General features: G+C 42.6%; 1 protein-coding gene across 6 annotated transcripts in view; it reads right to left on the reverse strand.

Annotated features, from left to right (window-relative positions):
• LOC139423219 (opioid-binding protein/cell adhesion molecule-like) overlaps window positions 1–15,029 on the reverse strand; it is a 547,364-nt gene that overhangs the window by 24,962 nt on the left and 507,373 nt on the right. For all 6 annotated transcript variants that reach the window (XM_071174981.1, XM_071174985.1, XM_071174984.1 and 3 more), the window contains one exon: window positions 2,916–3,044. In XM_071174981.1, coding sequence (XP_071031082.1) covers window positions 2,916–3,044 — 129 coding nt within the window. The remainder of the gene's footprint in view (window positions 1–2,915; window positions 3,045–15,029) is intronic.

Consider the following 15,029-nt stretch of genomic DNA (forward strand, 5'->3'; position numbering starts at 1 on the left):
TTTGCTGCAGGAGGGACTGGTGCACTTTACAAAATAGATGGCATCATGAGGTAGGACAATTATGTGGTTATATTGAAGCAACATCTCAAGACATCAGTCAGGAAGTTAAAGCTTGGTCGCAAATGGACAACGACCCCAAGCATACTTCCAAAGTTGTAGCAAAATGGCCAATACCTTGACAACAAAGTCAAGGTATTGGAGTGGCCATCACAAAGCCCTGACCTCAATCCCATAGAACATTTTTGGGCAGAACTGAAAAAGCGTGTGCGAGCAAGGAGGCCTATAAACCTGACACCGTTACACCAACTCTGTCAGGAGGAATGGGCCAAAATTAATCAAACTTATTGTGGGAATCATGTGGAAGGCTACCCAAACTGTTTGACTCAAGTTAAACAATTTAAAGGCAATACTACCAAATACTAATTTTATGTATGTAAACTTCTGACCAACTGGCAATGTGATGAAATAAATAAATGCTGAAATAAATATTTACACTATACTATATATATTCGCTCTACTATTATTCTGACATTTCACATTTTTAATAAAATAAAGTGGTGGTCCTAACTGACCCAAGACAGGGCATTTTTACTATGATTAAATGTCAGGAATTGTGAAAAACTGAGTTTAAATGTATTTAGCTAAGGTGGATGTAAACTTCTGACTTCAGCTGTAATTCACAAGTGATATTATTGTCACCCATCAGACTATTCTGGATTTAATCTCGTCTTTACATGTACCAAATAATGTGTGAATTTGTATTTATTTAGAATGGACCATTGTCATGCACCTGTCTCGAAATAGGGGCAGCGGAAAAACATTTCTTATATGCACTTAAATAGCGGGTGGAGTACGCTTTTGCCATGATTTATTTTCATGCCAGCCAGGTAAACTATATTCCTGTTGTAAAGATAAGCAATGTGCTTAATATTAGGAAAGTTAAGAAATAAATATAGTTGGTTTACATTTGCATTGATATCAGAGTGATTAGAGGGACAATACAGTATTGAGTACCAGGCAGGTAGCAAGTTTGGTAGGCTACTAATGACCATGAGCAGCAACAGATCTTGAAGAAGCCTAATTACCATGACTAAACGGTCACTTGGAATTTGACTGCCTTCATGACTCGTGACCGCTGAGGTGGAGGTAATACGGTCACCGTAACAGCCCTAGTCAATGTATCACATGGGGGTCATGTGTAAATACAATTGGAATCAAGTTGAATTGTGATTCTTTGGAGAACAAATTTGTAAATGCAGTGGCGTTTAATTGAGCTGGTACTTCAGAGCATGTGGGCTGCATTCCAAGTATAGCACAGTTCATGTTATAATTATTAGAATAAACCCAATTAACTGAAACCACATCACATCCCTGTTATACCTCATCTATTTCCCTTATCATTTGAATTATCTGTAGTATGCATACTTCGCAATGCTTTTATTTGACTTTATTAGATTACTGAGTCACACTACATATTTGTATGTAGGGTAGAATAATTTCCAACATGCAACAAATACCGTAATCCATAATTGTCCAATAAGACATGATGCATAGCATGCATAACCTCTTTTCCAACTTTTTCTGATGAACTGCAACAAAATAAAGCTAAACACAAACTGAGCTTCATCCAGAAGCGGTCCGCCCACATGTGTGTTAGGGGCAGTGGCCCAATTGTTAATAGTCAATAAAAAAATATATAATATATATATAGTGAAAAAATATATTGTTCAAAACAAGTTGTTACTACACTTCTTCCAGTGACTGCCAGCAGCTCCGCGGGCGCATAGTCCATGCGAACATTGGATTGGATTGTTTTGTCAGCTATTTGCTATCAGGGGGAACCGCCCCAATGAAATCGCAGGATTTCATTACATAAATTATAACAGCACAAAGGAAATGGACGATCCTAGGGACCTCAAAAGTGCGCTCAGTCAGAAATGATGGGTCTGATCTAGTATCCTTCCCAATGAGTCTCTCGCGCCAGACAGCTTACTTCCGCACTAGATACTAGAAGGTACAGATGCTGCTAAAGCAAACAGATAATTATAATTAACTTGTAAATAAATAATCATTAACAGTCATGGAAGCCTGGGACCTGATAAACCGGACATCTACATTCGACAAGAGTCAAAGGACAGAGGGATAGAACCCTCTCATTGCGGATCTGGTAGGACAAAAAAGCATTACTGTGGCTGGCCAATTGTATTGTTCATCAGCTATAGCTAGCTGGTAGCTTGCTAGCTAGAAACCTTCCATGCCAATTTCAAGTCTTTCTAAACTAATATCTGACTAACTCGGAAATATTTCAATTAGTTCAGGATGGCTGGCGTGCTTTGTGACATTATATTAGCTACATATCCCCAGTTAGATCATTTGTTTTCACGTATTACATCTGCATGCTTGTTGCGCTCTCCCTTTTGCACTAGTTAATTATTGAGCTAGCTGCTAGTTCTACATATTATAATCTAATCTGTTCAAAACAGTGGCAGCATGTTTAGCAGTGGTCATTCGGCTTTTTACATGTAAAAGTGAAATAGGTGTATTTATGCTGTTGTTCAAATTCACAGATCTTTTTATATATCGTCTTAAAGAAACTGGTAGTTCAAAAACTTTGCATCATATTTCTGTCACGCTACTTTGTTGAAAACTCCAACCACCCCGCGCTTTCAGCCAATCAGCGGCCGCCATGTGCGTCATCCATGTGTCTATATTAAATCCCTGCTCATGAAACCATTGACTCAGTGAAATGTCTGTCTGCGAGAGAATAGAATGCTTAGTGCACATCGTAGCAAACCGTTTTCCAACAAGTCTCTCTTACTGGACAAGTTCAGGTTAGCCCCTCCAAGTTTTGACCTGTTTGCTTCTGTTTGGTTCCTAGTAAATACACGCCAGGACTGGGATGACATTGAACTCACAGTTGACTGTGATCTCAACGGTCTGGACGTCTGTGGCGATGTCGTTGATGGCGGTGCATTCGTATGTCCCCGCTCTCTGTCTGGAGATACTGGGGATGTCCAGGTATTCGTCCTCCGATACCAAGTCAACTGTGAAGGTAAACAACAACACGAGGTGAGGTAAACAATAGGTGAAGTAAGAAGCAACAACAACACCAACATGTGAGGTAAACAACAACAACGAGGTGAGGTGAAGTGTACGGCAATCCTATATCAAATCAATGGCCCAATTATTCACCCCACTGTTCTCTAAAATACCTATCGTACATATTTTCCCATTGGAGAAAAGGGTAAGCCATAATTTTCTAGACCGACCTTATCGACCAACTTATTAAAAGGCAGGGTGTTTGAACTGATCAAAGCCTCATCCTCATGTAAAGCAGGAATGAAATAACTCAGGTTGGAATGAAGAGCGGCGCTGAAGGAGATGGCTGCCGTTTTACGATCCCGTAACCAATTGTGCTATTTTGTATGTTTTTTCGTGTTATTTGTACATCATTTGAACATTTTGTGCATCATGTTTCTGGCAACCTGTCTTATGACCGAAAAGAGATTGTAGATATCAGGACAGTGATTACTCACCCCGTACTGGAGGAATATTTTTTAACGAGTCGGACGGGAAAGATTTACTTCAGATGCACGACAATGCCCTCATCCCCATCATTTGCAGGAGAAAGTGACGGAGGTATCGGGGACGAAGGTCGGGTGCCTTGTAGGGATCATATGCCGAGAGGGTAATCTACCTTTACCATTGGTCCCATTAGCCAACGTACAATCAATCGATAATGAAATAGACAAACTACGATCACGTATATATATCCTACCAACGGGACATTAAAACTGTAATACCTTATGTTTCACCGAGTCATACAGCTAGCGGGTTTTAAGCTTTTTCGACAGGATAGAACAGTGGCCTCTGGTAAGACTAGGGGTAGCGGTGTATGTATATTTGTAAACCACAGCTGATGCACAAAATGTAAAGAAGTCTTAAAGTTATGCTCGCCTGAGGTAGAGTATCTTATGATAAGCTGTAGACCATACTATTTACCAGGAGAGTTTTCACCTGTATTTTTCGTAGCTGTCTATATACCACCACAAACCGATGCTGGCAGTAAGACAGCACTCAATGAGCTGTATATGGCCATAAGCAAACAATAAAACGCTCATCCAGAGACGGCAATTCTAGTGGCCGGGGACTTTAATGCATCGAAACTCAAATCCATTTGACCTCATTTCTTACAGCATGTTAAATGTGCAACCAGAGGGAAAAAAAATAGACCACCTTTACTCCACACACAGAGACGCATACAAAGCTCTCCCTCACCCTCCATTTGGCAAATTTGACCACAATTCTACCCTCCTGATTCCTGCTTACCAGCAAAAACTAAAGCAGGAAGCACCAGTGACTTGGTCAATAAGAAAGTGGTCAGATGAAGCAGATGCTAAACTACAGGACTGTTTTGCGAGCACAGACTGGAATATAATCAGGGATTCATCCGATGGCATTGAGGAGAACACCACATCAGTAACTGGCTTCATCAATAAGTGCATCAATTATGTCATTCCCACAGTGACGTACGTACATACCCAAACCAGAAGCCATGGATTACAGGCAACATCCACACTCAGCTAAAGAGTAGAGCTGCCGCTTTCATGGAGTGGTACTCTAACCCAGACGCTTATAAGAATACCAATATGCCCTCCGATGAACCATAAAACAGTCAAAGCCTCAATACAGGATAAAGATTGAACCGCACTACACTGGCTCCAACGCTCGTTGGGTTGTGGCAGGGCTTGCAAACTATTACAGACTACAAAGGGAACCACAGCCGAGAGCTGCCTAGTGACACTAGCCTACCAGACAAGCTAAATTACTTCAATGCTGACTTCGAGGCAAGTAACACTGAAGCACGCATGAGAGCATCAGCTGTTCTGGACAACTGTGTGATCATGCTCTCCTTAGCCGATGTGAGAAAGACCTTAAAACAGGTCAACATTCACAGGGCCACAGGGCCAGACGGATTACCAGGACGTGCACTCCAAGCATGCACTGAAACCAACTGACAAGTGTCTTCACTGACATTTTCAACCTGTCCCTGACTGAGTCTGTAATACCAACATGTTTCAAGCAGACCACCATAGTCCCTGTGCCCAAGAACACTAATTTAACCTTCCTAAATGACTACCAACCCGTAGCACTCACGTCTGCAGCTATGAAGTGCTTTGAAAGGATGGTCATGGCTCACATCAACACCATTATCCCAGAAACTCTAGACCCACTCCAATTTACATACCGCCCCAACAAATCCACAGATGATGCAATCTCTATTGCACTCAACACTGCCTTTCCCACCTGGACCAAAGGAACACCTATGTGAGAATGCAATTAATTAACTACAGCTCAGCGTTCAACACCATAGTGCCCTTAAAACTGATCACTAAGCTAAGGACCCTGGGACTATAAACCTCCCTCTGCAACTGGATCCTGGAATTCCTGACGGGCTGCCCCCAAGTGGTAAGGTTAGGTAACAACACATCTGCCACGCTGATCCTCAACATGGGGGCCCTGCTCAGTCCCCTCCTGTACTCCCTGTTCACTCATGACTGCATGGCCAGGCACGACTCCAACACCATCATCAAGTTTGCCGATGACACAACAGTGGTAGGCCTGATCACCAACAACGATGAGACAGCCTATAGGAGGAGGTCAGAGACCTGGCCGTGTGGTGCCAGGACAACAACCTCTCCCTCAACGTGATCAAGACAAAGGAGATGATTGTGGACTACAGGAAAAGGAGGACCGAGGGGGCTGCAGTGGAGCAGGTTGAGAGCTTTAAGTTCCTTGGTGGCCACATCGCCAACAAACTGTCATGGTCCAAACACACTAAGACCGTCATGAAGAGGGCATGATAAAACCTTTCATGTCTTGTATATTAAATGTCCTTATTCAACTGTTATTGTATGTCTTTGGAAAACTGAAAATGTAAAAAAATATATATTATTTTTTTAAAATGAAAATAAACTATTTTGAAAAGACTACATCAACAGAGGCTTTTGGAGCAGCCCAGTTATGTTGTATTCCTCACTCTATCCTTTCCTTAAACATGTCAATTGGGGGGGCCCCTCCCCTTGGGTTGTGCCGTGGCGGAGATCTTTGTGGGCTATACTCGGCCTTGTCTCAGGATGGTAAGTTGGTGGTTGAAGATATCCCTCTAGTGGTGTGGGGGCTGTGCTTTGGCAAAGTGGGTGGGGTTATATCCTTCCTGTTTGGCCCTGTCCGGGGGTGTCCTCGGATGGGGCCACAGTGTCTCCTGACCCCTCCTGTCTCAGCCTCCAGTATTTATGCTGCAGTAGTTTATGTGTCGGGGGGCTAGGGTCAGTTTGTTATATCTGGAGTACTTCTCCTGTCCTATCCGGTGTCCTGTGTGAATTTAAGTATGCCCTCTCTAATTCTCTCTTTCTTTCTCTCTCTCGGAGGACCTGAGCCCTAGGACCATGCCTCAGGACTACCTGACATGATGACTCCTTGCTGTCCCCAGTCCACCTGGCCGTGCTGCTGCTCCAGTTTCAACTGTTCTGCCTGTGATTATTATTATTTGACCATGCTGGTCATTTATGAACATTTGAACATCTTGGCCATGTTCTGTTATGATCTCCACCCGGCACAGCCAGAAGAAAACTGGCCACCCCACATAGCCTGGTTCCTCTCTAGGTTTCTTCCTAGGTTTTGGCCTTTCTAGGGAGTTTTTCCTAGCCACTGTGCTTCTACACCTGCATTGCTTGCTGTTTGGGGTTTTAGGCTGGGTTTCTGTACAGCACTTTGAGATATCAGCTGATGTACGAAGGGCTATATAAATAAATTTGATTTGATTCAATTCAAAACTAAAAACAGCCTTCAAGCTCATCACCATTCCGCATACTGACACTTTCCTATGGAAAACATGACTAGCTGATTCACGTAGCCGCCTTTGTAGTATTGCGCTTTAACCATCACAGCTCTGCTCACAGCTCGAATCACCTGACGATGGTCAGGAGAACCCTCGGAAAGCACAGGTTCGCTCGTGTCCCTGATTCTCTATTGCTCTGGTGTCTCTCTCCCTCGTTTCCATTCCCCTCTCTTTGTCTTTCATCATTCTCATTAGCCTCTTACTCTGTTAACTTACTACTTTTTTCACTACTGCAAAATCAAATTCAGACTGCATCAGGAAGCTAAGTATCTGGAAGCTAAGTATCATCAGGAAGCTAAGTATCTAGTGCTCAAAAAACATGTTTTGAGCACTAGATGTAATCCATGCAGTTGTGTTACAAGCGTCAATAAAACAAATGTTGTTAGGAATGTTATGTAGCCTACTTAGCTTTCCCCTTTATCGTTCTGTTCAGAAACTCAGAAATTATAAAGTAACTTACATGTATATGTGTTCCATTCCATAACCATATGAACACTAACAATATGCCTTATAGCAGGCTGGGTATCTATCGACAGACTTAAGACTTATTCTCAAGACGGTGCCCCTGGCTGACCGTTAACTGAGGGGTCATCAGAGGACAGAAATCGACAGACCGAACTTGTGCTCAACTACTGTACATACTGTGTAGGCAACAGTAGACAAACTGCAATAACATATACTTCACAACTTCACGAGTACAGACTGGACATTTCTTTCAGACTCTGAAAATGTACTATCTACATGTGAAGGGTCAAAGAATATTTACCATTACCAACAAGGTGATTTGAAGAGAACAGACAAGCAAGAGTATATCTTACGCACTTTAAAGTGTCTGGGTTAAGCATGTTTTTTTAAGGTACAACACAGGCAGTTTGAAGGGGCCATAATTGCCAAGCTGGAAGTGTTCATATGATATCAATGTTTCCTGGACCATTTTATGGCTGACGTAAAATATGTGTGCTTTTGGGGGAAAGTAGCTAGCTGATATCTGCAGTCACAGAGGAGACAAATCCCACAAAAAAACAGAGGAAACGCAGCAGCATACGCTGGTGGGCACCCGCAGGACTTCCACCTCCTGTGTGGAGGAAGAAGAGAGGAAGGTCGTGGGGACCATTTTGGCTCAGCCGAGGCAGAGTTGCCTATCAACTGCAGGCGTTACTGTGCAACTATGAACACAAAATGCTTGTGTGTGAAATACTGAAATGGACTCTATCAAATATAAGACTGTACACTTTGGAGAAAATCGAACAAATAAACACTGTGTTAAAATGCAATCTGCTACTTGAAAATCCTGAATGCTCAAAACTGAAGTACTCAAGTAGTACTTGATACTGAAGGGGTACAGGCGGACAAGCTGTCAGTGAGAGACGAGATGCCACAAATATAACAAAGCCTTCTGCACGCTGTATCTCCAGTCGTCATTTATTTCTCGCAGACTGAGAAAAAGTGTACACTCAGGAGACCAGACCACACAGAGCACGGAGGGCCTGGGATAGCCTCCCTGTTGCAGAGGCTCCCTTGAACTCGCTGTGTCTTTGAAAACTAAGGAAGGACCACGCTTGTCCCGCAGGGAGATTCTGGTTGTAGACAGATAGATGTACTTAAAAAACTAACTGAAATACCTTATTTACATAAGTATTCAGACCCTGTGCTATGAGACTCGAAATTGAACTCAGGTGCCTCCTGTTTCCATTGACCATCCTTGAGATGTTTCTACAACTTCATTGGAGTCCACCTGCGGTAAATTAAAATGATTGGATATAATTTGGAAAGAAACACGCCTGTCTATATAAGGTCCTACTGTTGACAGTGCATATCAGAGCAAAAATCAATGAGGTTGAAGGAATTGTCCGTAGATCTCAGACAGAATTGTGTCTAGTTACAGATCTGGGGAAGGGACCAAAATATTCTGCAGCATTGAAGGTTCCCAAGAACACAGTGGCCTCCATCATTCTTAAATGGAAGAAGTTTGGAACCACCAAGACTCTTCCTAGAACTGGCCGCCTGGCCAAACTGAGCAATTGGGGTAGAAGGGCCTTGGTCAGGGAGATGACCAAGAACCCAATGGTCACTCTGACAGAGCTCCAGAGTTCCTCTGTGGAGATGGGAGAACCTTCCAGAAGGACAAGCATCTCTGCAGCACTCCACCAATCAGGCCTTTCATATCAAATCAAATTTGATTTGTCACATATGCAGAATACAACAGGTGTAGAGCCCTTAACGAACAGTGCAGTTTTAAGACAATATCTAAAAAAGAATAACAAAACATTAAAGAGCAGCAGTAAATTATTATAGCGGGGCTATATAGACGGGAACCGGTACAGAGTCAATTTCAGGAGGGCACCTGTGTTGAGGTAATTGAGCTCATATGTACATGTATGTAGACTTATTAAAGAGACTATGCATAGATAATGACAGAGAGTAGCAGCAGCGTAGAAGAGGGTGGGGGCAATGCAAATAGTCTGGGTAGCCATTTGATTAGATGTTCAGGATTCTTATGGCTTGGGGTAGAAGGTGTTTAGAAGTCTCTTGGAGCTAGACTTGGCGCTCCGGAACCGCTTGTCGTGCAGTAGCAGAGAGAACAGTCTATGACTAGGGTGGCTGGTGTCTTTGACAATTTTTAGGGCCTTCCTCTAACACCCCCTGGTATAGAGGTCCTGGATGGCTGGAAGCCTCGCCCCGGTGATGTACTGGGCCGTACACACTACCCTCTGTAGTGCCTTGCGGTCGGAGGCTAAGCAGTTACCATACCAGGCAGTGATGCAACGAGTCATGATGCGCTCGATGGTGCAGCTGTAAAACCTTTTGAGGATCTGAGGACACATGACAAATCTTTTCAGTCTCTTAAGGGGGTATGGTTTTTGTCATGCCTTCTTCACGACTGTCTTGGTGTGCTTGGACCATGTTAGTTAGTTGGTGATGTGGATGCCAAGGAACTTGAAGCTCTCAACCTGCTCAACTACAGCCCCGTCTATGAGAATGGGGGCATGCTCGGTCCTCCTTTTCCTGTAGTCCACAATCATCTCCTTTGTCTTGATCACGTTGATGGAGAGGTTGTTGTCCTGGCACCACACAGTCAGGTCTCTGACCTCCTCCCTATAAGCTGTTTCATCGTTGCTGGTGATCAGGTCTACCACTATTGTGTTATCCGCAAACTTGATGATGGTGTTGGAGTCTTGCCTGACCATGCAGTGAACAGGGAGTACAGGAGGAGACTGAGCACGCACCCCTGAAGGTCCCCTGTGTTGAGGATCAGTGTGTCAGATGTGTTGTTACCTACCCTTACCACCTGGGGGCGGCCCGAAAGGAAGTCCAGGATCCAGTTGCAGAGGGAGGTGTTTAGTCCCAGGGTCCTTAGCCTGGTGATGAGCTTTGAGGGCACTATGGTGTTGAACGCTGAGCTGTAGTCAATGAATAGCATTCTCACATAGGTGTTCCTTTTGTCCAGGTGGGAAAGGGCAGTGTTAAGTGCAATAGAGATTGCATCATCTGTGGATTTGTTGGGGAGTTATGCAAATTGGAGTGGGTCTATGGTTTCTGGGATAATAGTGTTGATGTGAGCCATGACCAGCCTTTCAAAGCATTTCATGGATACAGACGTGAGTGCTATGGGTCGGTAGTCATTTAGGGCAGGTTACCTTAGTGTTCTTGGGCACAGGGACTATGTTGGTCTGTTTGAAACATGTTGGTATTACAGACTCAGTCAGGGACAGGTTGAAAATGTCAGTGAAGACACTTGCCAGTTGGTCAGCGCATGCTCGGAGTATACATCCTTGTAATCCGTCTGGCCCTGCGGCCTTGTGAATGTTGACCTGTTTAAAGGTCGTACTCACATCGGCTACGGAGAGCGTGATCACACACTCTCATGTATGCTTCAGTGTTACTTTCCTCGAAGCGAGCATAGAAGTAATTTAGCTTGTTTGGTAGGCTCGTGTCACTGGGCAGCTCTCGGCTGTGCTTCCCTTTGTAGTCTGTAATAGCTGGCGACGTCTTAGTACGAAGACATGCTAATACACCCCCCACCCCACCCCCCCAAAAAAAAAAGACAAAAAAAAAGTGAATGCCAAGTCAATTTCAGCGTCTTTTTATTACTGCGTTCATTCCCGATTTCCATCATATATATATTCATTTTTGGGAGAGGCTATATTAATTCATCTGAGGCCACTACCAATGGTTTCAGGTCAGTCTCCCAAATGGAACCCTTTTCCCTGTAAATTGCACTTTTTTGACCAGAGTCCTACGGGCCCTGGTCCAAAGTAGTGCAGTAAATAGGGAATATGGTGCCATTTGGGACACAACCCTGGTCTAGCGGACACACATTGCCAGTCAGGTACTGCGGTGGTGTGAGATACCAGGGATCCCTTCTGATCTGGCAGAAGCCTCTAAGCCATCTATCTATCATGAAGCGGTGAGGCGGCAGGGCGGCTGCTGAGCTAGGTCATGACTACATCGAGAGCTCCATACAGGGCCGGAAATATTACCAATCCCCCCTCCCCTCCTTCCTCTCCTCCTCTGTCCTCCCTCCCTCCTCTCCCTCTTGGGATGGATACATATTTTATTCTTTATTTGTCACTCTGGAAAAGCCTTGTAATAACTGGGCCCACACTGAATGGCCTCGAGGCAAGAGGATAGTGCAGTGCACTGGAACTGTTCTGTGATGGTGGTGGTGGGACTGAGAGATTGAAGCTTGCACTGCTACTGCAATGAAAATAAGCATTGGGTTTGGCTGTATTTAGCTGAATCAGGTTGTGTATACTGCCTGTATCTTAGGGAAACAGAACAGTGAGCAGTTAAATTATCAGAGTATTGGAGTAGTCTAACATTTCTCCTGTCTTTATCAATCGCACACATTTTGGAGTTGCCATGGAACTACAGTAAACACGCCAACCTGGTTAGCAAAATACTTTGGATAACACCAATTTAAGCTGAACACCATGACAATGCAACCCCTTAAACAACTTAAACAGTGCCATATACATAGTTGGAAACAAAAAACAATTGGATACAGTCAGAATCACTGGCGTCCTTGTGCTGTCTAAGGGACACAAAGCATTGACAACAGCATACTTTAACTACCTAACAGACTGCTGGTTATCTACACTTCCCTTCCCCTGTTCCACTAAATGCCCTTTGCCCTGGACTTCGACCTCTACATCTCTCAGTTTGTTGGTTTTGATTAGTGCAAGGAATATAACAAATCCCTTCCATTGATTTCAGTGGCGGCTCCCAGTTGGGGATGGTTAAGAGAGTAATAAAAAATAATTCAGCTGTCAGGGCGCCTGTTTTGATCACAGGAGAGCATCTGGGAGAATGTTTTGGGGGTGCAAAGGTAAAACCTCTGAAAATGGCTTATTTGGTTTGTTTCATATGGAGATGTGTCTCTATTAGGACGTTTGTATTGCACTATCACTTGTTCTCGCATTTCTGAGGAATTAAAAGTAGCTAAGTATTGATGGATACACAAATTGCTAATAACAACAATGCTTTAACTTTCCATGCCAAACTTCTGGGAATATGAAATCTAGAATAATGCTCATTGATTTCAGTTGAATGAAAACAAAAGCAAACAATTTAATTCATTGTATTTCCAAGCTAATTGCACTTTCAATCAAACAGGTTTAGATAGAGATTCTGTACGTTTTGCAGTTGGATAGCATCCTGAATCCAATATTGGGTCAAACTCCCTATCATACTAAAGCAAAGTGTGACACGTTCCAGGAAACTAGTTGTATGTCGCGCGTCACTACTTCACAGGAGAGCCATTTTAACTTAAACTTTTTTTAAAACAAAATGCTATTTTTGGAAGAAATGCCTTCTGGAACATGTGAACTTTCATGTGCCTTAATTAGAGATTTGCATGCCATCTGTAAATACGAACAAAATTGTTAAATTACAAACCTAGTTGGTTTAGCCACAGAAAAAGTCAGCAATCTTCCCGCTAGTCATGATTGGTAGAGATAATGAGTGGACTGGATATGCCGAGAGATGAGTTCGGATTGGTCTGCCATGTAGCACAGTTCTGTCTATAATATGAGCTTGTTAGTATGTGTAGGTAATCCTTTATTATGCAGCTTTTTCTTTTAAATATATCACGTAGTAGAACTGCACAAGGTAGCTCTCCACTTTCTGGAGGACTGAGTTCTGAAATCAGTGGACTTCGAGTATGATAGCTAATGAGATGGTGAAAATTCTGGTGTTTGATTGCAAATATGCAGACATATCGAAAAGAGAACACACAGAAGGCTGTTGTATAAAACAACTGTCTCCTGATTACATCTTCAAACTAAGGGCAACCATGGAATCCGTGACAGAGAGAAAGAGAAGTGTCCATCCATGTATATGGGTATTACACGTCTTTAATTTAGTCAGAAATTAGTTTTAATTTCAAGTTAAAGTGAAACTGTTAGCTAACTAACGCTAGCTGGCTGGCTAGCTAACGATACATGTATGATCTGTGTAGTAATATTATTCATATCTGAGCCATTTGCTTTGTTAGTTATAGCCTACTGTTAGCTAGCTAACATTGAACCTCGTTGGTTCATTACCTGCCGATTCATGCAGGGTAGTAACATCATAAGTTGTGATTATGGTTCATTTTTCTGCTAGCTAGTTGCATATTTAAACAAAAGACTCCATTATGCAAGTAACTATTTCAATAGAATATTATTGATGTCACCGCGACAACTGTCGATAGACGTAGCTAGTAAATTTTCTCTGGCTATCTACTCTGACTTCAGAGCACTCTCATCTGAGTGTGCCAAAACGCAGAATAACTGACAAATTTGTGTAAAAAAGTGTAATTCAATTGTTATCCAGTCACCAATGCTCTGGATAACATAAGAAATAGCCTACACAAGCTCTGCTAGGGCGAGTAAAATGGTCAGATTGAGCTGTTCTTTCATTTGTGTCTGGAAGTAGCTAGCAACCTAGCAAACATTAGCCAATTAGCTTGGGTGCTTGAATCCTGTTGTCAGGGCAGAACGCTCGGATCGACCCTACTTTTCAGCCAGAGCGTCCAGTCTGTGCTCTGAACTTTCCGAGAGCCAAACAATCTCAATTTACGAATGCCCAGAGCACACTCTGGCACTACAGATTAAATTTACAAACACACCCATAGTATAAGCCAGCCTTCAGTCTTGAAATCTTTGGTTGTTTAGTACATAGCCTCACATGTGAATCCTTAAAGAGATGGTCGGGGCTAAAGCTTAAACAGGTGTGAACGATGCTGAGTGGGTGTAGACACAGAAGAGCTCTCCAGTAGGTACCAAAACATTCAAAGGCCATTTTCTCAAAAGTGAGGTTACAAAGGTTATCAACTTTCAAAGCAGAATTACTTTCCCATTGTTCCTCAACTGTAGTGTATGATATACCATTTTCTAGCTCTGAGTCTCTAATTTTATCCATTGTAAAAACACTACGGTAGGTCACAAATGTTGGTCTAATAGTACTCATTATCTGTGTCATGACTGATTATTTTACAATCGGTTTCATTTAGCAAGACAACACATTCCAACTAAAGCGTAATACAATATACTGTATATGTAGTAGTAGGGTGCAATTATGGGTCCACTAATTAGTTTTGCACAATTCCAGTAACCTTCCATACACCTTCAGCATTTGTATTATTATTTAGACAATACAGAAATAGCAGGGAATCAAGAGCAATGGAAGCCAAAGTAATATACTGTAATATATTGTATGCTCTCTAATATACTGTATGCTTTGTGTCAGAGGTGTTAACACATGCTTCAGCTAGTTTTACAAAAGACTACACCTTTGCTTTACACAATAGTAAACATCATGTTATGTCAGCTACACTATGAACAAAAAAAAACTGATTGTGCTATATTTGTTTATGACCATCAAACAGAGGTCCTTGAAGTAAGAAGAGCAGAACAAGTACAGTGTCCACTGCAGCACTGTTGTTCTATAAATTTCCCCTTTCTGTGTTAAATACAATCTGCATGGTTATTATCCCCATTATGCAATCACTATAAAATGTTCTCCATGATTCAACATACACAGTACACACACAAACAACACACATTTAAAACTGCTTCCCATCTTATAGGCAATTATGATGAATTGAATCTATAAAAGTCCTGAGTTTGGCTAATTCGGGTGTAAT

The sequence above is a fragment of the Oncorhynchus clarkii genome, chromosome 12, assembly GCF_045791955.1.
Source record: "Oncorhynchus clarkii lewisi isolate Uvic-CL-2024 chromosome 12, UVic_Ocla_1.0, whole genome shotgun sequence".
In the NCBI taxonomy this organism is placed as follows: Eukaryota; Metazoa; Chordata; class Actinopteri; order Salmoniformes; family Salmonidae; genus Oncorhynchus; species Oncorhynchus clarkii.